Source organism: Rousettus aegyptiacus, unplaced genomic scaffold (assembly GCF_014176215.1).
Source record: "Rousettus aegyptiacus isolate mRouAeg1 unplaced genomic scaffold, mRouAeg1.p scaffold_m13_p_1, whole genome shotgun sequence".
Taxonomy (NCBI): domain Eukaryota; kingdom Metazoa; phylum Chordata; class Mammalia; order Chiroptera; family Pteropodidae; genus Rousettus; species Rousettus aegyptiacus.
Genome location: NW_023416284.1, coordinates 79,641,537 through 79,667,900, shown reverse-complemented (window position 1 = coordinate 79,667,900; position 26,364 = coordinate 79,641,537). Strand labels below are relative to the sequence as shown.

The window sequence follows — 26,364 nt, the reverse complement described above, 5'->3', positions numbered from 1 at the left end:
TGTTCTCTTTCCTCTCTTCCTCTCAGTCTCGGGGGCTCAGTCTAGTGTTGAAGAAGGAACAAACCAACATGTACAAGATAGGGCCTATAAATTATAGGCTGGAAGAAGACGCAGCACACACATGGGACTGTGTTAGGGTTAGGGCTGGGAAAGACTTCTCAGAAGAGGCACATATTTGTCCTCAGACCTGAAACAAAGAGATCTTAGCCAAGTCGGGTGAAGATGGGACTTGGGGTTTTCTAGCAGAGGAAATAACAAGCCCAACAGCAAAGAGGCAAAAAATGATGAATTAAGTAAGAAACAAAATGCAAACTTGGTTAGTTGCAAGTTGTTGGGTCAGTCTTCTAACCTTCGTACTCTTACTTGTATTTCGCTAGCTTTAGCATCAGCTTCTAGAAAACATAATTATTTTCAAAGCCTTTCGTTATTCTCTCCACTGCTAGGCCCTTTTCTCATTCAAGTTTTCTTCACCTGCAATCCTAAATTTCCTCTAAGCTTTTCTTCTTAGTATCTTCAAACCACTGAAAATCCTGAGAAGGCTCACTCTATACAGCAAGACTGAATGCTTCTCCTACATTAATATGACTGTTAAAAATATAGATTCTGAGTTCCACCTACAAAAATTCTGTTTCAGTAGGCTAGGGTAGCTGCTAACTCTTCTTACCCAATTGCTAATTATGATACAAATGATAAAAACTCTGGGTACAGTAGTTAAACTTTAGAACCAAACAGAATCAGGTTCAAATTGTGGCCTTGCTACTTGCTTGCAGTCCCTTTTCTGTAAAACGGCAATGTAATTTCCATGTCATAAGGTTATTATGATGATTAAAGAAGATAGTACCTGTAAAGCACTTGATACAGTGCTTGGCACATAATGATTGTTCAATAAATGTTATTGTTACAATAACTTCCAACCTGCCTTTATCACTACCCACTATATCTTGTACATGTTAAGCACTTTACAATTTATAAAATCATATCACATATCATATCTCTAAATCTCAATCTAATTGAAGTAGGAAATAAAATATTGATTTTCAGATGAGTAAACTGAGGAAGATTAGGGTAGAGTCTCCACAGATGGCTGCAATGATTCCCCCACTCCCTGTACGTGCAACATGCTGCTCCTTCCGTCAAAAGATGGAGTTTGTTTCCCCTCAAATCTCTACTGGCCTTGTGACTTGCTTTAAACAATAGAACATGGTAGAAAAGAAAAAGTGCTGTGGGCCTTAAGACAACTGGAAGTTTCTATTTTTGCTCTCTTGTCAGAAGTCCAGGCTATCCTGTTGTAGAGAGGCCATCATGTAGAGAAGTACTGGAATATGAGACATTGCATGTAGAGAAATGCTGTGTGGGTGAGAGGCATCCTATCTGTTAGCACCAAAGGCCCCCATATGTGAGGGAAGCCGCCTTGGAACTTTGACCCTAGCCATCAGCCAGCTGAATGCAGTCACATGAATTGCTGTGTAAGCAGAAAATTGCTTAATCTACCCACAATATTGTGAGAAATAATAAATTTTTGTTTTCTAATTCACTGTTGTGTGTATATGTATTTAAACTATGACCACCTCTCAGAGGATTTAAGGTAGCTTATAATGATCCCTATATTTCCATAAGATGGCACCATAGTTATCAAATAGCACAATCATTGTCAAAGCCCTGGTCTTTCAACCTCGATGCTGATACAGTCCAATATCACAAAACCGTCAGCTGTAGGGTATTTCTATTGTGCCATGACTGTGCCAGACTTATTTTTGCCTCTTTATTTTTAGACATCTCCTTCCTGCAATGCTTTTTTTTTTTTTTTTTGGTCCCTTCTTCTTAGCAAGTTCAGTACTTTATTTATGTTGTATAATGAAGAATTTGGCTGATCTTTGTCCCAGTTCCCGGGAGATAACCTCTAAATCCTTAGAACTTCCCAGGTGGGGAGGAAAGGGGGCTGAAGACTGAGTTTAATCATATGTCCAATGATTCCATCATCCATATCTACATAATGAAGCCCCAATAAAAACCTCCTGAATGCTGAAGCTCCAGTGAACTTCCTGGCCAGTAATCATACACTGATGTGCCAAGAAACTGAGGAGTACTGAGGGCAAAGAAGCTTCATGTTTGAGCCCTACAGAGACATTGCCCTACGTAACTATCCATTTGTCTGATCCTGGTTTGAATCCTTTACTATAAAACCGTAATCATAAGTACAGCACTTCCTTGTGTTCTATGAGTCAATCTAGTGAATGAACCTGAGTGAATAAAGTAGGCATCCCCCAAACTTGTAGACAGCTAGTAAGTAGCACAGGTGGCCTGGGAAACCCGGAGCTTGTGACTGGTGTCTGAAGTAAGGGCCATCTTGTGGAGGACAGTGCCCTTCACCTGCGAGGGCTGAGCTAATTCACCTGTGAGGGCTGAGCTAACTCTGGTAATCAGTGTCAGATTTGTGTTACAATTGAACAAACACCTACATGACACTTATGACATGTCAGATAACGTTGTAAGTACTCTACACACATTAATCCTCACACAATTGTAATACATAATACAGAAAGATTCCTCATACGCTTTGCCTAGTTTCCCTCCAATGATCACATCTTGCAAATGTCAGTATCACAATAAGGGTATTGATAGTGATATAATCCACCAATCTTATTCAGATTTTCCCAGTTTTACTTCTATTTATTGTGTATGTATACTTAGTTCTGTAGTTTCTTCACATGTGTAGAATAGTGTGTTCGTCATCACAGTCAAGATATTGAACAGTTTCAAAATAATAAGGATCCCTCATGGTGCCCTTTTGTAACCACGCCTACCTTCCTCTCTACCCCTGGTCTAATCCCTGGCAACCTATATTGTATCCTCCATTTCTAAAATTTTATCATTTCAAAAATATTACATAAATGGAATCATACACTATGTACTTATATAGTTTTAAGGTTAGCTCTTCTCACCTTCATAACACTCTATACAAGATCATTTTTCAGGAACTCAATATCAGTTTAAAACCATGAAATTATAAATATTACTCTATATTAATCTCATGAAGTTTTGGAAATCTGGCACTGGAGGCCTGAGAGGTAGTTTGCTGTGAAGTGGCAGGCTGCGTATTGGCATCAGCAACCTTCTAGGCGGCAGCAACTTTATAGCTCTGTACTTAACCTTCCTGTGAATTCTGCTTGTTCCCCCTAGAGATGCTTCTGGTGTGGCTACATCATTTTGAGAACATGTAATGCATTACTTTGAGAGCTACTACGTAGAGAAACTGTGCTCCTATGATAGGGCCCAACCAATCAGAATGCAGAGTGCTCTACCACACCTGTCATATCTTCGGAAAATTTGACGCAGCTGTGCAAAAAAGACAAAAACATGAGTTTTTGGATGAATGCAGCTATGCCTGTCACCTAAGCTTCAGACAGGTGTACTACAGTGGTTCTCATGGTATGGTCTCTAGACCAGACCTCTTGAATCAAAAATTCAAATTGTGTTTTCAGGTTGCCCAGCAATCTGTTTTGAGAAGCCCAGGTGATTACTATGCATGCTAAGGTCTGAGAAGCATAGCTTTATTGTAATGTCCTGTCACCCATTCCTCAAACTTCAGACAGTAATAGTTAACTCTAGAGTTCTTTCATCCAAGTCACAGGGCTTAAGTCAAATGCTGAATTGAAAATGGTCAGGAACAGCAAAGCTGGTTAGGCCAAACGAGAGGATTAAAAATCTCTAACGCCCTTTAAGATAAGGAGGGTGTGTGTGTGTGTGTGTGTGTTGCAGAAGGTCAGGAAAAATGGGGCAGTGGAAGAAGGATAACTTGTATTATATGCAGAGACTAGTTCAAGAACTGCACCAAAGAAACTTTGGAATTTGTAATCAAATGGCTGCAAGTTTGTGGTCTTGGTCAAAGCAAGCCTGTGGCCTTATTGTGTATAGTTATGCCTTGTCAAATTAGCTGTGCGGCTACTGTATTTTAAGCTTAACTTGGACAGACAGGCCTGCCAGGCAAAAATTTCTCAAGCAGATGATGTAAGGGAGGACAAAAATTATCCACTGCAAGACTGTGAGGACAGATGACACCCAGCAGGAATAGCAAGCCAAATCTGTAGGATCCATAATACAATTGGCTAGCCCTAGGGGCCAGCCTCTTTGAAGTGGAAGAGACAGCACTGAATGAGCCATCAAATCAACTTACCAGGCTGGAAAAGATGCAGGGCTTTCATTTTTCTCACAAAGAAACGAAAGTTTAAAAGATTAAAATATTCCTAAAGAAATTGCAATAATAGAAGCAGAAATCCTTGAGACATAATAGCAAAAATGGCCAACATCTCAAATTCTCCTAACTTCCTTTATTGGGTGTCTCTCATAAGTGAAAGATGAGTTTTGCTAGATTAGGTAGCAAGTGGAATTAGTTTTATTCACCAGCAGCATGGAGAATAAAGGCAGAGCCTGCAGGAATGTGGGCTCCAGCAACAAGTAATCATTACTGCAAAATCAAATTCCCTTTCTCCATCTCTGATATGCCTGTATGCAACCCTAAAGCTTGGCTTCACATCAGTGTTATAAATCCAGCATACAAGACATGGAGCAGTGGGATATAGAGCCCCTTGTGTATCTGAAAGCTCTGCCCACTGCTTTTGCAATAAAATTCACTCAGAGCTCCAGGAAGAGTTAGGAATGTAATTCAGCTTCAATAAATCAAGACTAAAATTAAGACGGCCAAATATGTAGCATTCTGCTCAGGTGTACAGAGAATTTGAAATTTAGTACCCTGGTAATGGGTAGGAGCAGATTATCTAATTACAGAGAGAAAGAAGAAATATGTTCTCGGGTAAAAAGCTAAATGTTCTAATCCATTAAATCACCACATCTCTGCCAAAGCTAGATTAATATTAAAGTTCATGTAACATCTAACTTTTTCTAAAGGAATGAAGTCAAATGTTAGAAAAAAAATACATAAATAAAAAAGCTATTCTTCACAATAATTCTAATTTAGCTACTTGTCAATTATACAATTTTAACACAACTTACAATTCTAAATGACTACCTGTCAATAAGCTAATTAGTTGTGTATTTAATCTTTTGGTGTGATGTACAAATGTATCTGATTATAATAGTTGTATTCTTTCCTAAAAATATCTGCTTAAATTTTTATCGACACATCTTGAAGCTATGCTGGAAGGACTTAGAGCAGGGCCCTCAAATGATGCACTGGTAGTGGGCGATCTTCCAATTCATTCCATTTCTACCTTCCTGCTTCAGGAAACCTAACATGCCTATTACTGACTGTGGTTAACTATGGCTTCAAGATGTGACTAAGTGGAGCCAGCGGAGGACCTGTGTTGAACAGGGAGTACAAATGAGAATGCTCACTTATGAACCTCAATGCGATAATCTTTTTTGCTAGATCCGCATGGAGATGTGCTAGACTTTCACTGGAAAGCCAGGTCATGGATGGCCGATTATGTCATTCTTGACATCACTTTTTCTACCCTACTGTGACAACAGCTACTTGAAAAAGATCTACAGCCACAGGATTCCACAAAATACTTCATGACTCCTTGGATGCTTTGGGTATAACTGTGCCAAAAGACCAATAGCCTTCTGATACTGCTTGTAGTTTTATTACTTTTATTTGTTTTGAAATCAGTATTTAAGTACTGAAAATTCATGGATCCTTATTTGGAATGTATCTATTTTTGAAAGTTGCATGTGGAACAGGGAGAGAGAGCCAACCATCTAGTTAGGGCAGTCAGATAAACCCCAGGGCTTAATGTGGTGAAGATTATGTCCTCTGACCTGAAATTGTACAATTCCCCTTCATTCTTGCCATGGTCTAAGTGAGATGTGGGTTAATCTCTGTGTACTCCCTAACTCCTAAATTAACATGAGATGATGTGATTGCTGTTAAGGGTCTGGTATAGAACTCAGAACATTGTAGACGCTCGGTAAGTGGTGTTTGATTAGTTTTATTTTCAAGGAGTGCTGAGTGTCTGGCAGTCTCCCAATGAATGCTTTACATGCCATTTTAGAAATTTGTTCACAGACCATTGGATTATAAACTCTATGAGGGCAAGAATGTAATTGTATTGTCCCCAGGGCCTCGCACAACATATGCTACATAGTAGGTGCTAAGTAAATATTTGAGGGATGACTGAATGATCAGAGCTGCAGGCTTTTGGAAATTACAGAAAGAAAATGGTTGGAAAAGGGCATTCACTTTTCAGAAGGAATGACATGGACAAGGACGGCCCCACCTTCTTTTTGAGTAGTCTCACTGATCTGTTATAAAAAAGGAAAAATAGTATGGTCCGCTTTTTTCAACAGCTTGAAAGATGTGAAGACCAGGGACTTTTAAATTGGTAATTCGATGAATTTATGTTTTACCAAAAATCACGGGATGCTCCACCAAAATGCCTTATGTCAGATGGGCTCACATTAAGCAGGTGCTTCACAGATGGCAGATGGAAAAAAGACTTAAGAATTAGTTTAAGAATTTGACTTTAAAAAATAATTTTTACTGTTCTCTGTGTGTTAGGTACTATGCTAGGTCATACATACACATTCCATTTACAATTTAAAAAACGAGATCAGTAATCTTTACTTCGATTTTATAAGAGGAATTTCATGAGTAGTGACTTATCCAGTCTCATTATTAATATATGGTGGGCCTGATGCACCTGACTCCACTTTTTTAAGACTGTTTTTGTACTATAATGCACATATCACAAAATTTACCCATTTAACAGTAGAAGTGAATGGGTTTTGGTATATTCAGAGTTGTGTAACCATCTCATTTATTCTTGAAGTTATGAATACATTTGTTTTATCCAATGTCTAGGGCAGCTTTTTTCTAAGGTTGGTTAAAAACTAATTTCATAGATTAAGCAGAAATTTACTGGCACACCAGTAAAGAGATTTGCAGGTTAAGTTTGAGCCAGACACTTGTCTGAATCCTTCATACAGGTTGTGTGACCTTAGGCAAGTTCCTTAACCTTTCTGTGCTTCAGTTTCATTATCTACGGAAAAGAAATAACAATTAAAGGAGTGAATTCACTTAAAGCACTTAGAATGGTGATACATATTAAATGATCAATAAATGTTAGCTATTATTATTGTTGTGAAAAGTAATTAACAAATCATCCTGGTAATTCTGAATACTATTGAATCCTGAAAAATCTTCTAAATCATGAAAATTGTGGTAATTGAAAAGTACTTTTTATTGTACTCTAATTACCTGCAAATTGATGATCCACAGAATGTCAATGATTTACTAATACACATTATTTTACGAGTTGGTTATTTGGCATCCAAAAGGTATTTTCCCATTTAAACACTACTTATCATGACTGAGCCAGCTAGCTGCCTACCTAGTATTCCTTTTTTTCCTTGTTCTTCATTGACATTTATCCTGATGGCAATGTGCAGGGTAAAGGACTATGTTTCTGGCCTCCATCCCAGCTAGTATGCCAAGATGTAAACAGATATCACTGAATAGGACTTCCAGGAAAGGTTCTTCAAGTGGATTGACTCAGTCTTTGCTCTTCCTCTCTCTCTGGGTCTTGATCATGAACTTGAGGTCTGGAGTTCTGACAGCCATTGTAGATTGAACTTGAGAATGAAAACTACTTGTTTAGTATGGAGAAGCAGAAAAATGGGAGCTGGATACCTAATACCAACTACAGATTGTCTTTTTTTTTTTTACATGAGAGAAACAACCTACTTTAATGTTATTTGGGTTTTGTGCTCTCTATAGTTGTACCTGATTGTAATTCACACTTACACTTTTCTTGGCCAGCTCAAAATGGACTTAAAGGAATACTACATTCTTTTAACAAACTTGTATTGAGCACTTGCTCAGTCCATTGTCTACCAGTCATTGTTCTGAAGGCTAGATATGCAAAGGAAAATATAACCTCTGCTCTCAGGGAATTAACAGTTTGGTAGAAGAAACATATCAAAAACAGTAAAATGCCATCAGTGACGGAAACATGAATAGGGGGAGATGGTTTGGCCGGGGTAGACCTGATTTTCATGAGAACATTACAAAGTTGAATATTGAAGAGGTTATCAAACGAAAAGGAACAGGCATTTCAGGCAGAGAAGTACCTGACAGAGATGGCCCATGATGCACATCATCATTTCTACAAGGAAATGAATTGTTTTGATTTAGATACTGAGAACATTATCTAATCTTTACCTGAAAGAGCCAGGTCTTTATATTTTTGCCATCCCCTTATCCTGTAAGATCTAGGTTGGTGGTGGGAAGTCCTGGCACATAGCAGCACCAGGTAATATCTGTTGAAGCAATGTTGTGCACCTCAATAAAGAAGTCACCAGCAGATGTAAGGATTTAGAGTTAAAACTCACTCACAAGGTAGAAGTGAGAAGAGGGGACATTGGCAAAGAAGTAAAGAGGTGTCCCCCTACCCATTCCGCAAAGCTGGGTGGCCCATCTCGTCTACCCTGTCTGTCCTGCTTGCCTCCTCCTGCAGTCCAGGGGGAGAAGAGAGAAGTGTGAGGGCAAGGAGTAATTTGCAGCAGTGAAACAATGTGGAATGCTTACAGCAGACCCAGCAGGGACATGGAAAACCACAGACTAGGCCTGACTCTCAGGTACACATACTAACTCCTAAGAGTAACTTGAACCCTTTAGGCTCTGAACATGCAAATACAAGTTTACAGTTTCTAATTTAAAGGCCATTTTATAAAATTAAAAATCCTCCCAAGGGCAATACATTGTGAAATCCAATCCTGTAAAAATTGTCTTGATGTATTACAATATACTTACACACTTGGCCTAGTAAATCTGTTGACTCAGTAACATGAAGGACAAAAATGGGGAACTCTTACAAACAAAAAGAAAAAACCGATAGCTGTGGGCTATGTTTGGCTTTTGCACATACATTCTTTCCTTTAACCCTCATAACTTAGTTATCACTAATTTACACTTTATTTTTACAGATTAAGAAAATATGGTTAATTGAATTGCTTAAGGTCACACACTAGTAAGTGATAAAAACAGCACTCAACCTATTTTCCAAGTCTCTCTCCATTTGACCTTTGAATCACAATTACTTCGATTCAGCATCAGTACTGAAATATTAAATAGCAGTAACCAGTAAAGTGCTTGAACACTATTTTTCTTATTATTTGGAAATATAAATTCTTTAGCTCTTAATAATTGTTTATTCAGCCAGCAAGAGTTATATTGTACAGAATTGTTAATAAAATGTTGTTTTGTTCTTTTTATAATGCTTCAATAGTAGCCTTTCTATGAGTTGGCTTTTAATTTAGAAAAGCTATAGTCACTAAGTCCAAAATCAGTGGAACAGCAAGAATTTCCCATCTTATTTTAGCCACTGTATATTTCAATAAACCCAATAAAAACAAAAGAACTATCAACTCTAGGGAATATATCTTATTCTAGTTCCCTCTAGGGCATTTAAGTAGTTAATTTCACCTCAATGACTACTGACTACAGGAAAGAAAGAAACAAGCAAAAAAGTTTTTTTTCCAACCACATTTACTGCTTCGCATAAATATTTGAAAACAAATCCATCTGTCTTCCCTTTCCGTAACCTTTGCACAATTTATTATAGATCTTTAAAAAGCAAACTAGTGTAAATATCCACAAAGGGAAAATGAATTTTAAAATATGAGAGATGAATAAATAGGTAAATAGGTCAACCACTAAAGGGCCTACTTTTTTTTATTAAGCCAATGATTTGTAACTTTTATTAAAATAATTTTCACTTATAAAAACAATGTACTTTATAACTTCATCTTAACTCAAGTTTTCACAGCAGTTGAATTTTTACATTAAAAATTGCAAAATTTCACCTAAAGAACAAACAAAACACTCAGACACAAGCTTATACTTTAAAAATTCTATCAATTTCAGCAAATAAAGAATGACTGCATATCAATTTACATTAGTCCTCTGGTCCAGAATACACTTTCCATTTAAAATATTTTAAATCATTCTTCTGTACAGCATGGATAGCTTCTAGTGGGAGTTAGTATATAGTCTGTTCTTGATGAAGACAACACTAGACAGATGTTGCCTGATGCCTGGATAATGCTGAATGTGACAAAACCAGCGTGATACATTAAGATATTTCTCCTTTTCTTGAACTGTCAGGTCAACCTAAGTAGAGATTAAAAACACACACAGAACACAGACATTACATAAGCACAACTATTAATATCATCTGAGTAGGGGAAAGAAATGGGGGAAAAACAGTTTTCAAAGCCAATATATTCAGATAGAAGTAAAAATTTTCACTTGGAAGAGCTATCCATTTATTTAATGCTTTTATGTTCAGTTCAAAACCAGATGTGCTTTCTATGGAAATCTCAAGTTTTCAACAAATGCCAATTTTATATTAACCCAGAATCTGGAGGCCCAAAGAGTTCTTTACTTTATTAGAAAGGAAAATAGGAGAAGACAATAGCTTCCAAAAGACTAAGATATGGTTCTTTCTTCAATGTTTTTTTAGCAAACTTAAGAAAGGTTTATTGGCATCTAACATACTTAACAGAGGAATACTATATAAACTCATATATGAATGTGTGTGTGTGTATGTGTGTGTAGAGAGAGAGAGAGAGAGAGAGAGAGAGAGAGAGAGAGAGAGAGAGAGATTGACAGACTACTGCTTCCTTTCTATTAAACTCTAGAGAAAAACTTCACTCAAGAAGACAATGATTCATTTAATTTTAAGTGATTATTGCTTAATACAAGAAGGAAAGGCTATTTTCAGTAAATGACTCAGATAAATAATAGACTTAAATTCTGTTTGCAGTAAGGCTAGACTTTATCTTCAGTGGATAAAGCAGTTCATAGAATTTACTATCAGGCTACAGGTATGCTCAAAGATTTGGTTAGAGAAAAGATGCAATAAAAATAGTTGTACCAATCATTTTACTGGGTTGAAAATCCAAAGTAGGTGACTTAAAGACTTTTCTCTAAGACAAATCTTAGATTGGAATCATGAAGAGTTATCAGATAAAGAAAAAAGCCAGCAGTGCAATAACTAAAAGCCATAACCCATGTAAGAATAACATAGTTCTTTCTCCTGTTGTTCATTCAACATTTATTTACCAGATATTGAAAGTCTCCATAAAACTGACAGAAATTTTTACATAAAGACACCTCAGTCACCTTCCTGTAGTTCAAACACATTAGCAATCTGCTTTTTGGAAGGCACTTCTATTAGTGAGATGGATGTCCTGTGCGTGCTCAGAATTTAGCATAAACATATTTGTGCCTTCAGCCAAATATTCTGCTAAGTTACTGTGAACAAAACTTAAGGACCAATCACTTTAGTATGCAACATTACAGAATACAAAATAATATTAACGATAAAATGAAAAGGTAGACACTACTTTCTCAATAAATGTTTAAGTGAATTCATACTTCCATTCTACTAGGAGGCAATTTATAAAGAAAAGTTAATGTTATCCTAACTTCCTTTTTTCTTTTATGACATTAGGAAACTATTGTATCAATATCTGATCTTTTAACAGTATCTTTGGTGGTCTCAAATGTTTATCCCTGTTGGCCTAGTTTAATTAAATTATTAGTAGTGAGAGGCTCACTGCTTCTGTTACAAAAAATTAAGTTTCAGGCTTAAGTCCCACATATAAGCTGCTATAGCATATTATAAAAATATATTCATCTTGTTTAAAAGGATGTAATGTAAAGTTGTGTCTAGTTATTAGATATATGTTACTCTAATTGTTTCACCTATAATATAGTTAGTCCATGGCATGGAGATAAAAAATTAACAAATGTGTCAAAAAAAATTGGTCAAAAAAAATTTTTTTATGCAAAAGGTACTTTTCATTAAAAGAGAATTCATGATTTCACATGCGAAGACTTACATTACTCCTGTCTGGTGTGCTGTACATAGGAGGCACTCAAAAAAACATTGTGGCATAAATTAAATATCAGTCTATATATCAAAAGGCAAAACACATTTTGTAAAAGAGCTCTTTTTGGTTCTTTTTCTAAATCTTTACACATGTGAACTTCACCACTGATTTCGGGGGAAAAAAAATATTTTTTAAAAGCTCAACCACTGGTAAACATAGCTACAAATCCGACAGGAAACGAGGGTGACTTCTCTTAAATAAATAGATAAAATTCAGAATCAATTTCAGTAAATCTTTTCACTGATAGTTAAAGGAAACAGAAAAACAAGTTTTACTACAACTTGATTTTATGTTAGCAGCTGAAATACATGATCATTCAAACTGACCACTTTCTTGCAATTTAGTCTCTCTAGAACTCTTTCTTTTAAAAAAGTCTCTACTCAGCCATTTTGTGAGATGTTATTTTTCAGAATGAATTAAAATGCCCTGAGAAGAAAGCATTTCCAAACAATAAAGTACTAATGCTTGTTTGATATATGTTCAAGTTGCTAAGGTTTTGAAAAAGGGAAAAAAGGGTCATGTATGTTTACTATGTACATTTCACAACAGCATTTGCTATCGCAGAGAGACAGCAATATGCCATTATCAAGGCTATTATTCAACATAACAAAATACAACACACAGCAAAATAAATATTTTCTAACTTAAAATTTTCACATTTAGTTTTTAGTTTAAGGATAACAGGCCCACAGTACAAAATAACTTTTATTCCAAGACCTAAATCTTCATTAACACTTCCCAATTTATTTTAATAATTTTTATTAACTAGATGATCTTTATTTTAGAGAATGTAAATTTGTTCATTTTCTCAGAAAACTTTGCTATAAATACAGAGCTTTTCCCAAATGATCAAGTTACCACTTAACCTTTTAGTTTAAACTCTGGAGTTTCCCCTTGAGTCTGAGAAAATTATGACTGACTTTGATTTGTTACCTCTGCTACATTTTTGGTAGACACTGATGTTCTATTTCTGAACTTACTGTAAACAAACAACAGATTTTTCCCCCACCAAACTTAGTTGTTTTAGAACTTTCTGGATAAGAGCCCCATCAACAATTTCCCACATTGGTTTTTCATCATCCCTTTCTACTGACGTTTTTCTTTTCCTTTTTATTTTTTTTTACAACAGGAAATGATGCAATTATTATAGTTACCACTTCCTGCTTCTTATTGATCTACATGCCAGTGTGTCTAACAGTGATGCTTGGCTCTTTCTACTTAATCATTCCTTTTTATTTCTATTGGCACTCTGTAACTAGTTTGAACTTTAAAGCCAAACAGATAATATTATTAGTCACTAATTTTCCATGAAGACATGTGAGAAACACTTGAAGGGACCCATTCCAGATTAGGGTGAAATGATGGTTTGCCACCTTTCCAACTGGCACCATGCTTGCCTCTGGAACATGCTTTATGGCTAGTGGTTCTGGACTGCTCTGCTATTTCTTTTATTTTTTCTTTCTTTCTAAAAGAATGGCATACCTCCATTGGTGCTCTGAACTTAAAAAAAAAAAACAAAAACGATTTCAGTTGATAACGATCTTATACTCAGGCAGCACATAACTTTAGAAAGGATTTTAATAATCTTGAGCAACAGTCTGTTCACAGGGACTGCTATCTACTAGTGAAATCACTTTAAGAAAGCAATGAGTAACTGGTGTGATAATAAACAGCCACACTAACTGGCAGTTTAACAAAGGAAGAACAGCATAATAGTCCTCAAAGGGAATTAAGATAGACCAAAACTTATAATCATAGTAACTTGGTGACAACTAAAATTGGGCTCAGGCTGAAACAAAATACAATGGGATTATTTGATGACATGAAGATTCCCTGACTGCTGTTTTATACACTGCACTGATTACCTACTAAGTATTTAATAACATGAACAAATAAATGAAGGAACGGAGGCAAAAATATACCACAAAGCAAACAAAGCATAAGAAACTGGCAAATATAAGCAGGTAGCTGATCTGAACTTCACATCTACTCTGCCTGAATTTAATACCTAGTAATCTTTTTTTCCCCCCTCATCTGGGTATATTTGCACTTAATTCAATAGGGATGCCATTTAACACCACAGTGCAATTCTGTCACAGTACAGGTTTTACTCTGTGAGGCCTGGTCCTTAAGAAGGTGTTTATTCCTCCAATGCAATGTACTTTGCCTGTACTTTGACCGGGGTGGGAGAGATGTTTTGGTTATGAACTCATTTATGAATACTCAAAAGGCCGGTTAACAGGGTAGTTATATATTATTCCACTTACTGATATTTTGAAAAAGATAAGCATAATATCCTAAATCATAATATCCTAGTCACTACATATAAAAAGGATATACATTCCAAAATAAGGACTATAAATCGGTACAGATCATGTCAGTGTAACCCTAGTTTTAACATGTAGCATTGAATGAAACTCTTAACCTGCTTGAAAACCAAACACCTTAATGACAACTTGATGTTAAATGAAGCCAGACTTGTGATGGTCCTAATAGGCAGGCCTTCATTAGCCTGCTGACAGGCATCACATAGGATTAGATATCACATTTCACTAATATTAAGCTTCCCAATTAAGTAATGCCACATTTAAATGCTTTTAAATTGTCAACAAGTGTGTTGTTGTTTTGAGATATAAATCATTTTTCCCTTCTATAAGGTAGCCATGCTCTTAGCAGCACAGCCTCCCTCAAACCAAGTTATGAACCTCAAGTTGAATATCACTAGTCTTATCTCCTCCAAAGTTAAAAGGCACAATGAGAAAATACATATAAAGCTTTGAAAATCATAAGAAATATGTGAATTATACTGTTTGATGTCTCTGGGGGGGGGGGGAGGCAGACTATATTCATGTGCCAGGAATTATGTCAGACAATAGGGTTACAAATATGAATTGTTACAATCTCTTACTCAAATACTTTATAATTTAAAAGACAGAGAAATTTTCCAAGCAAAATAAAACAAGCCAGAACTCAGGTGGTCTGTGAGGTATAAAAAGAAATGGAGTAAAGAACACTTGAATATGCTTTAGGAGCTGGAGAGGGTTTCATCAGAAAATTAGTGCTGGAATGGAGGGATATTTGATGAAATAGAAATGAATTAGGGAGCAAGGTAAGGGCCAGGCCAAGGAGCAAAAGAGAAGAGCAGTGCAAGGACTCTGAGCAGAAAGAGCAAAGTTTGAAGAGACTCCAGGAGTACGTTATGGCTGAGAGGCTTGCGGGGAGAATGATGACGACACGGCTAGGAAAGGAGGCGGGGTCACATGAAGAAGGACCTTCCAACTTAAGAGAGCAAGGAACTACTTAATTATTTTGAGGAGGAAAAAAAGGCACATTCATGAGAAAAACTACCTCAGTGGCAATCAACTGTAAAGAGATGAGACTGATGGCAGGAAGCCATTTCAATTGCCCAGACAAAAGAAAACGAATTCTGGAATTAGGCAATGTCATCCAGGATCATAAAAAGAGATACATGAAAGAGGCATACACACATGGAAATGTCCTGACTGACTGGATGCATGAGGAGAAGAATATAGAAAACTGTGAGTTCTTTTTTTTCTGCAGGGAGAAGATGGGTTTTGGGAGATTTCAGGCATAAAGACACATAAGAAAGTACAAACTCCAACCCGAACTGCCTGGTTTCCAGACCTGGTTTTGTCACAGACTTGGGTGATCCCAAAGAAGACATCTGACCTCAAAATGCCTGTTATTTTATCTATAAAATAGGGATAACGGTACCCTTCTCACAGGGCTGTTAAAAGGATTAAATGAGTTAACATTTATAATGTACAGAATAGTGTCAATAGAACATAGTGAGTGCTTACAATTTGTTCATAAATGAACTTAAGATGGGAAATAATTTAAAGAGATTGACCAGAGAGGGAAAAATCGAAGATATGAGAAAGGATATAATATGTGGGACAAGATCCAAAAAGGGGGCAGGATATGGGTGGGAAAGGAAGGGAAAAGAGGCCAGATGAATGGATTAGCCTTGGAAAAAAACAAAATGATTCTTTCTGAAGTCAGAGCAGGAGACAAGATGGATAAAGATGTGCCAGTAGGCAGAGATGAAAGATGAGGGTATTTAAACTACAGCCTCCATTTTCTGGTGGAATAAGGGAAAAAGGTTCTGTGATAAGGACTGAAGGTAAATGGGAAGGTAAAAGGGTAGTACTTGAAGAAAATGCTAACAGTCTAGAATTATGCCTGGAAGGGATGAAAGAGCTAACCAGTATGAAAGCCCAGCTGAAATTGGATAGTATAAATTTATAGTGCTAACAACCTGTAGTTTTTTAATTTCTCCAACAGCATTAAGCTTGGATATAGGACTGAAGGCATTTATTTGGACTAAAAGTTGGAGATTTATAGGGAAAGTGTGCTGAATGTTGAAGAAAGAAGTTGAAGATGCTATATAATAAGAGGATGTAGTTGAAGTTATACCAAAGGGGACCTAGGTTTAATGGGAAGAAAGTAATAAGTTAGGAAAAAGGGAAGGAATCCAGTTACTTCAGTAATAATGGCATTAGGAAGTAAGAGCTTAAGAGCTAAGGTTAAGATGTCACACAGAAATGGGGTACTAGAATTAAGATGTAAAGATGGAGCCAAATGGTGACCAGAGGGTCCAGGTGATAATGACGATCAGGTCTAAAGGGTGACCAGAGAAGTAGATGCATAAAGAAGAAACAAGAATAGGAATCAAGCAAGTTGAGGAACAAGAAATCACTATGTTTGACAGATACATGAAAGGAATATTTTACATAAGGTACCTTGTATAAAAATTATTCCTTTCATTTTTATTTGATAAATTGAAAACTGAAATTGGATTTAAATTCAAGACAAAAAAAATTATCTGAACATCAGAAAATACGCTAATACTATTTAAATACTCACTATAAAGCGATGAAGTCCATAGTATAATAGGATATCTGCTAAGGTAAAGTTATATCCTGTAAGGTAGACTTTATCTTCAAGATATGAATTAAGATCCTAGAAAAAAATAAATGAAATATTAGTTTAAAAATAGTAGTTAATTACCATTATCATTTGACTTAAAACATTTAGAAGTCTATTAGAAAACAGAGGATTGATATTTAATAAATTTAACCTTTGACATTAATAAATTTAGGTTCATTCAAAATCACAAACCATACCAATCACCTCTTTTAACATTATTAGTCTTATTTTATTTTAAAGAAATAAGAAAACATTAAAAATGAAATTTCAAGTGATCATTTTGGACTTCTAATTTTTATTGTTGGGGGAATATTTTGTAAATCAAACCATGTTAGATTTACTTTTTTCCATTAAAATATAAAAATCTCAACAATTTCTATCTCTTAAGAGAATTATAATTTATTGGTTTGTTGCATTTTTTATATATGTATAAACATTTTTAATTGCAACAGAATATATGTAACATAAAATTTACTATCTTAACCAGTAAGTGTTAAGGGTATTCACAGTCTTGTGCAAACAATCTTCAGAAATTTTTCATCTTGTAAAACTAAAACTCTATTCCTATTAAACAACTCCCCATTTCCCCCTAACTTCAGCCCCTGGCAACTACCATCCTGCTGTTAACCACTTTATATACTATATATAAGCAGGATCATAGAGTACCTGTCTTTTTGAAACTAGCTTATTTCACTTAGCATAGTATCCTTAAGGTTCACCCATGTTGTAGCATGCTTCAGAACTGTCTTCCTTTTTAAGGCTATTCCATGTATGTATATACAGCATTTTGTTTATTCATTCATCTGTCCATTGACACTTGGGTTGTTTCCATCTCTGAGCTATTGTGAATAATATTGCTATGAACATGGGTGTACAGTATCTGTTTGAGAAACTGTCTGAATTCTCTGGGTATGTATCTGTAAGTGGAATTAGTGGACCTTTTGGTAATTCTATTTAAATCACCATACTGTTTTTCATAGCAGCTATCTTATTTTACATTCCCACCAAAAGTGTACAAGGTTTCTCATTTCTATACACCCTTGTTGACATTTATTTTGTTTCTTTGATAGTTTTGATTTACATTAGTAATGTTGAGCATCTTTTCATATGCTTGTGAGTTTTGTGTATCTTCTCTAGGAAGATGTCTACTCAAGTCCTTTGTTCATTTTTTAAATTGAGTTCTTAGGGTTTTTTGTTGTTGTTGAGCTGTAGTTCTTTATATATTCTGGAGATTAACCCTTTATCATATATGACTTGCAAATATTTTCTCCCATTCTATGGGTTGCCTCTTCACTGTTAATGAACAGAAGTGTTAATTTTTGATGCAGTCCAATTTTGATGCCTGTGCTTTTGCTTTTGGAATCATATCTAAGAAATCATTGTCAAAACAAATGACGCAATATTTTCCCCTATGTTTTCTTCTAAGAGTTTTATAGTTTTAGGTCTTATGTTTCGAATTTTTATTCATTTTGAATTAATTTTTATATATTGGATAAGATAAGAGTCTAGCTTCATTCTTTTGCAATTGGGTATCTAGTTTTCCCCACACCTTACAAAGACTCCAGTTCTAAACACTGTTTAAAGCTATAGTAAGCTTACTGTCATTTGTTCTCCAGTCAGTTACTATCAATTTTAAAAGGTTATGTTAAGAATATACAAAACTAATTCATTTAAAATCATTACCAAAACAATACTAATAAGCACTGACCTCCTTAAATGGCCAATAGGCACTTTTGAAGAAATATTTAAAGTACAAGTTAAAAATGACATAATAATATTAAAAGGTCCTAATCTAAATTTGAAGTATTTTCTGACAGACCAGAATGAATAAATCAATTAGTTTCCTGAGAAGAGAAAAAAAACCTAGATAAAAAAAATTACATGAATACTTTCAGTCTCTCTCAAAATTAACATATAATTTAACAGCACAGGAATTTACACTAAATTACATTTAAATTAAATAAGACAAAAGATTTATAACTTTAAAGAAAGGTTTAGCAATAGGTTATATGAAGTATTATCAGATTTCTCAAAGGTTCCTCTAAAGACAAGTTATAAAACACTGTCCAGTCATCAATAGCATTTATTCTGGAAAAATTCTTTAAACTAGAGTGAGAGCATTTGTTTTCTCAAATCACATCCCAAGTGTCTGGCACACAGTGATTTAGTGATTAGTAAATGTTTGTTGAATTGAATTCAATCTCTTTTAATTTGCCCACATCTTCATTTAAAGATAGTAATTTTCAAAATGGCATATGAATATAGACTGCTAGGGGTGTATAGATGAGAGTATAAAGGAATAGACAAATTCAGAAGAATCAAAATCAAATTAGGATAGAAAGGGTAAAATATATGAGGAGCTACTGCTTAAATTTTATAATACTATGTTAAATGCAGATCGTTTCTCTTTAAATGTCTTCAAATGAAACAACTTTGAAAAAGTATAATAAAATATATTTTAATTTTAAGAAGCATTTTAAAATAGTGTCTGAAACAACAATTTAACCCTGTTTTGTACAATGTTTATATTCTTAAAATAGAATTTATATCTATGTTTTAGTTATACAGACTCAAGGTTACAGTCTCATAACTGAAGACAAAAAACTATGATTAGGTAGTAATACCTTCTGATTAGTGGTACTAATTTCTGATGTTCATTTCCTTTTTCTTTTTTTTTACAAGTCTTTTTGATGTCATTGCCAAACTTTAAAAAAACAACTATATCTCTTCCATCTAGGTTCAACAAATGTTGTTATGGTGCCATCAAATCTAAGACCCATGGAGCCAATTGAGATGAATTGTGAGCCTTTATTAGCTGGCCGGCGACTGACTCTCTACCACACAGGGTTAGAGGAGATCAGTCCCAAGCTCCCAAAAGAGGCAGTTTATAAAGCCTTGAACCACCCTGGTTAACATAAAGCAAGCAGATTACAGAAGCAGAAGTTGGCCCTTAGCATATCTTTGTGCAGATTACCACACCCTGGTTAACATCAAATAAGCAAGCAGATTACAGAAGCAAAAGTTGGCCCACTTGAAAATTTTCCACCTTTAACAAGGTTAGCATTTTGCAATGCCTGCTTTTTAAAAGTACATATTACCTTACTTATATGCCATTCATGGTGTAAGCACTGAAATGGAACTTCAGAGAGGAAGAACTAAACCCTTTCATAACATCTTAATAGCAAGAGCTTTAAAAATAAACAATAAAAAGATAAACACCGTAGTTTAAACGGGCAAAGAATATGTATAAGCAAATTTTTTAAAATAATGAAAATGGTCATAAACATTATGGAAAAAATATCACAGTGTTAATACTTTTAAGAAGAAGACCACAAAGTAAACAAACTGATTTTGGTTCATTTGATTTGGTAATGAAATTAGGGTGGTGAAGGAAGAAAAGGGTAATAATATCCATGTTAGCAAGGGTTTTGTGAAGAAGCCATTCTCATATACTGCCAAACTATAATAATACACTTTTCTGGAAGGCAAATGAGCAACATAGCTTTAAAAATATACCTAGTTTTGTCCCAGGAATTTCTCCTGCAGGAATTTAGCCTAAGGAAATAAATGCGAATGGGTTAAAATATTTAGCAACAATCTAGTATTTACATGGAGATAAACTATTTAAATTCTAGTACAATCATATGATGGAACACCAACAGATTATCAAAAAGATAGTAAAAGTGAATATTTATGAACATGAAAAGTGAATATTTATGGATTTGTTCACAACATACTGTCAGTGAACAAAATAAGTTAGTGTCCAATAACTGCACATATTAAAAAGAAAACATACATGTATATATGAAAAGAAAAAGCATGGAAAGAACACAAAAGGGGTTCAATAAATATTTTATAACTGAACATAAGTGTTCTCTCTTGATGATGGGATTAGAAGTGTTTGAAATTTACTTGCTTATAGTTCCTAAATTTCTATAATAAATATGTTGCCTTTAAAATTAAAATACGCTATCATAAAATAGCAAAAGCAAAGTTGCATAGAAAAGATCCCCTTCTCATCAGTGCTGATATGGCCAAAAATCACATTGCAGTTCATTATTCGTATATTTGCTTCTCCCACTGGTACGAGTTCTGTAAAGGTAGATTCTGCATCTAATGGGTCACTGCTATCACTAGCTCCAATATCTGACATATTGTTTTAGGTACAGATGAGCAAACTGTGACAGAGCAAGGACCACAACCCCTATCACCCAGTTCCTCGTACATTCAAAAATAATAATAGTTCCAGTCAGGCTGTCCTAATTGAAATTTCAGATAATAATATTTACATATCCCAGATACAATGTTTTGGTGAAATTTTATGTGCCCAATACCAAATCTATGAATACAACTTTTAAACTTATAAACCCAATTTAATGAAATCCTATTCCTATCTTTCAGAATTAAGTACTTTATTAGTATCCTTTCTTTTGGAAAACTGTAAGAGAGATAGTTATGTTCATTTTCTATTTGTTTGAAATCTCACATCCACTTAGAGGAAAGACATGTTTGCTTCCCTCTGGAAATGCTGCTGAACATGGCAGGAAGCAGAGGGAAGAGTCAATATTGATATTAAGAATGAACAGTTAGCATGACAGACCATAAAGGACTAAGGTCTGAAATTTATTTTCTACCAGTTCTCTTGCTGGTATATATCAAGAATATAGTTTAAATCATGTTCCCCAGAGAGGTAAATGAAAAACTTTCAGTACTATAAGATTTTCTTGCACACTTACATTATCGATTTATACGATAATGAGAATAAAATTAGGAAACAGATGAGGTACCAGCAATGATATGTGGTTGACTGATCTCTAAGGTTCTTTCAAATTTTAAGCTTTTAAAAAATTTTTTTAAAATTGCATTATTTTTAATAAATTAGTAATGAAAATAATTTCATTTGGAAAGTGACTCTGAAGCTGTATCAAGTATATTTGATAGCAATAGATTCTTTTATTCTAATTTGACTTCTTTGGAAAGAAAATATATATTCTAAAGCATTACATACATCTCAAGGGAGGGAAATGTGGGCTTTCTCAGATCAATCTGACAGTTTTTTTTCCAAACTGCAATCCCTGAAGATTCTGATTCCCCCTTTGCCTTTGAGAAAATAATTTATTGCTTAGAGAATCAGGATTGCTGAGTGGGAAAATAAATATTAAGCTGCCACATAAAAAAAATCATACAAAGCTAAAGTTATGACTACAATGAGTGGTAAAAAGGAAAAGCACAGGGTATTGTATTATGAAGGAAAAGCATATAGAACAAGGAACCACATCTGTTTGAGAGAGAGGTAGTCCAAGACATTTCTGGGGAAGGGGTATCTGAGCTGAAATCTCAAGGGAGAGGGCCGGCACAATCTCTTCCAGGCAAAGGTAATAACAAGTACAAACTACCCTGAGGCAGAAGGAAACGAGAAGGCTAATAGCTTCAGCTATTGAATCTCGGAAGACAGATTTCTGCTATTAACAGTCCATGCATTTAACCTATGAAGAGAAGTCACGATACCTTCAATAGAATGCGGATATCATCTTTATTGGAGTGTCCATCTACACGAGTTACTCTGTATTCTAACCATTGTTGAACTATTGCCTTTTCTTCTGCAGTGCTCCCAAGCAGATATTCTTTGTTAGCTTGCTTGACTAGATGAGCTGCTATAGTAGTCAATCCTGTTAGACTTGGACCATTGTTTGTTTGAAGAACTGGAATCTTAAAATGAAAAGAAAAGTTCTTCAGGTAAATTTTAAAAACAAATACTATCATAACCATTAAGTTCTAAGAAATTGCTAAATCCCTCAATGGTTTTTTCAAATCGCTAAGATTTTACTCTAAGATACTAGGTCACATACTAAATTATGTAAAGGAAAATAGCAGTTATATAATTTACATTTGCTAACAAATGCTTGATGATGAAACTGGTAACATTGCAAAAATCAGTATGTTTCTATATAATTGGTAACTGTGCATCTACAAAAAAAGGAAATGAAAATCCTAATACTGCATTAATTTCAATCAAATTTACCCATACTTATTTTAGCAAGGCAAACATGCTTAAATAAACCTGACTTCTATAATAACAAAAATGAGAAAATTATAGTACACTGAGTTCATGTTGATATAGTTAGAACCACCAAATGGGACCTAGACCAGTTTTAGTGATATGTGATTTAATATAATTAGCTGTCTCATTAACTAGCTGTGGATTGTGATGGTGACTTGGTTGCCACGGATTCATCAATTTTGCAACCATTTAGAGTGAGGTCACTATAAATGTCAGCTAGTATTTTATATTTAAAAAAAATTTTCAAAATGTAACTGGGGAGACTGATAATGACATCTGGGCTTTGAGTAATCATCTGAAAAATAATCCTACTTTTTATGTTTTTCCTATTGTAACAGCAATACAAAGGGTTAGATCATAAGAAACTACTGATTAATTCAAATGTTCTTGATGCACAACTAAGTGAAGCACTATGAAAAATTTAAAAGAAAATGGAAAGTATCCAATGGGGAGACTAACCATTATAAATAAAAGTATACAATCTAAATTATCTATGCAAATCAAAAAAAAAATACATTCTTGGTACGACTGCTGCTCTTTTCAGGCATGAAATGGTATCTTAGACTTTCTAGTGATTTACACTTTTCAGAGCACTTTCATATTCACATCTAGGTCAGTAGGACTCTGAACTGCATGGGACGATTAACATTCTATGGCTAGAATCAAAAGTTCACCTTAAAGTGAAAGGAAGTAACTATAATGTAACTATAATTCTTATCACCCAGTGACATCATAGCTGTCATTAATAGAGAGGAATGTTATGGTGCATTATCTGCTTACAAGCAAATTTATTACGAAAAACAGAAACAAACTAAGCAAACAACCACAGACAAATTTCAGAAAAGAGTGTCACCTTAAGAAGAGCCTCAGGCAAGGTCTTTCATAAAATATTGCACAAGCATCATTATCACAGGAGATGACAGCTCAATACATGTTATTGCTCCTAAAGACCTTCCAGTGGGACAGATGTGCAGGGGGAAGACATATTGATAATCCTCACCCCGTCATCCCGTGTAGGCCTAGGCTAATGTGTGTGTTTGTGTCTTAGTTTTTAACAAAAAAAGTTTAAAAAGTAAAAATACAAAAAAAAAAAATACCACTTTTAAAAATAGAAAAAAATCTTACAGAATAAGGAATAAAGAAAAAATATTTTTGTATAGCTGTACAAGGTGTTTGTGTTTTAAGCTAAGTCTTATAAAAGTCAAAAAGTTTTAAAAAATTTAGACGTTTATAAAGTAAAAATGTCACAGTAAGCCCAAGACAATTTATTATTGAAGAAAAAATTTTTAAATAAATTTAATGTAGCCTAAGTGTACAGTATTTATAGTCTACGGCAGTAAACAGTAATAACCTAGGCCTTCAGTCACTCACCACCAGTCACTCACTGACTCACCCAGAGCAACTTCCAGTCCTGCAAGCTTCATTTCTGTAAGTGCCCTATACAGGTCTACCATTTTTTGTTTTGTACCATATTTTTACTGTACCGTTTCTATGTTTAGAAAGACAAATACCATTGTTACAACTGCCTACAGTATTCAGTATGGTAACATGCTGTACAGGTTTGTAGCCAAGGAACAATAGGCCAAACCACGTAGCCTAGGTATGAAGTAGGCTGTGCCATCTAGGTTCGTGTAAATGCCACTGCATAATGTTCTCACGAGGACCAAATTGCCGAATCACGCATTTCTCAGAAGGCAGCCCCATCATTAAGCAACACATGACTGACTGTACAACCAAAATTGTCTTCCTACAATCATGACCCTCCTCTAATATATTTCTTCTACCGCAAACAACGATCGAATGCCCTTCAGTGCCCTGAGAAACCTGGGTCCTTATACCTCACCAGTCAATCTCATAGTTTAAGTTTCCTTCCTCATTCTCTGCTGTTGTATAATGAACTGACATCAGAAGGCCTTAGAAAAGCCTGCCGTGAATGTTTGAGACTGGACCAAGACCTCTAGTGTAAGCTGTAATTCTACATTTCAATGTACCACTTTTTAGTATTATAATGAAATTAGCTACAATGTTTATTCAACCAGCTAAAAAAGCAAGCTTCCTGAGGAGAGGAGCTTGTCACCCGTAACTATCACCGTTGAATTAATTCCCCAGGTCCAGCGCAGTACTACTTGGCACCCTGCTAGCCCTCTGGAGTAGTTGCGTAATACTGAATGAATGGTACTGTTATAGTAAATGCTGTCACTGAACGCAAACGCAGGGCCTTCAGGTTGGTCTATCTATAGGCCCTTTGAAGACACTCCTCGCTTTCCCAGAAAAGGAGATGACAATTTACCAGAAAGAAAAGTTCAGGCCGTGCCCTATCGGAGCAGGTTCCCCTTCCCCTTTCCGCGAGCTAGGGCTGCAGGAAGAGCCCCAGAGGCGCCTGCCCGCCCGGCGGCGCAGACACGTGGGGAGGTGAGGGACAGCAGCCTCACTCCGTCTGCCTTTGCCCGCCAGCTCGTCCTAACTGGGCTCAGCAGGCTCCGCTCCAGTCCACCTCTTCCTCACCGCGCCTCCTCCACTTCTTACCTGGCGCTCGCCCTGAGCGCTGTATTTGTTTCCTTTACTCAGTCCCAGGGACTTCTCCAGCAACGTCAACTCCGTGGCCGCAGCCGCCATCTTCCGGCGTGAGCTCCCGGCAGGGGCGGAACCCAGACAGCAAGGACCTCCTGCATTGGCGGAGAGGGAAGTCCCCACAAACGTCTGCGGCTGTTGGCTGAAAGAAGGCAGGGGGCGGGGCGTGGAATGCGCGCCTGCGTGCAGAAGGCGGGGCCAAGGGAAAGGAAGTGGGTGGTGTGAGGCAGATGGAGAGGCGACGGCAGACCTCGGCGCTCCAAGATCTTAAAGAGTTCTTGAGGACACACGTAGAGAACCAGGTTCTGGTTGCTGCAGTAGACTGAATCTGCCAACTTCTAAAGCGCAAGCTGTTGGTTTGGCTGCCAGAGTTAACTGGTTAACTAATTTGACATGCTGAGCCTTTTTATACATAATTGGAACCGAAATTTACCTTAGTTTGATTCCGGAATCTGTGAATTTGAAAGATCGAATTGAATAGTAAAGAGTTAAAAATCTGAGTTTCCAACATATAGCGTTATTCATAGCATTTTAACTGTTGTAATGGTGAAATGAAAAGACTAATTTTTCTTCTGTAAATCTACAGCTCAATAGTAGCAGTAGAATAAAATTTAAAGATTATTTATATAGAGCACTGGGTATGTTTTGTTAGTATCAAATAATTCCCATAGCCCAAGGAAATCAGCCATTAATAGTTTAAAGGATCTTCATTAGCAATTAGGAAAGGATAAAAGTTACTGTATTTTATATCTTCAAAGTAGAAAATGGTTAGTATATATTGAAGCTTAGACTATTTTCAAAAGATTTCTGAAAAATCCACATTGAAGAATAAATAAACGAAATATGTATTGGTCTGAGAGAAACAG

The 26,364-nt window shown here is 35.6% G+C and overlaps 1 protein-coding gene across 1 annotated transcript; it reads right to left on the bottom strand.

Moving 5' to 3' along the window:
• Positions 1 to 5,932: 5,932 nt before the first annotated feature.
• EEF1E1 (eukaryotic translation elongation factor 1 epsilon 1) lies at positions 5,933 to 25,586 on the bottom strand. Its single transcript, XM_016138248.2, has 4 exons — positions 25,454 to 25,586; positions 22,375 to 22,575; positions 16,804 to 16,899; positions 5,933 to 10,129 (listed from the first exon to the last, which is right to left on the bottom strand). The coding sequence occupies exons 1-4, from the start codon at positions 25,541 to 25,543 to the stop codon at positions 9,989 to 9,991; spliced, it is 528 nt and encodes a 175-aa protein (XP_015993734.1). The 5' UTR covers positions 25,544 to 25,586; the 3' UTR covers positions 5,933 to 9,988.
• Positions 25,587 to 26,364: the final 778 nt, after the last annotated feature.

Bases quoted from the DNA above. Each gene is read 5' to 3' on its own strand.
- EEF1E1 (XM_016138248.2), bottom strand. From the start codon at position 25,543: ATGGCGGCTGCGGCCACGGAGTTGACGTTGCTGGAGAAGTCCCTGGGA. The intron at 16,900-22,374 runs GTATCGTGACTT...ATTTTTTTCTAG, and splicing joins ATATCCGCATTCTATTGAAG to GATCTTAATTCATATCTTGA. The intron at 10,130-16,803 runs GTGAGTATTTAA...ATCTCTACTTAG, and splicing joins ATGGACTTCATCGCTTTATA to GTTGACCTGACAGTTCAAGA.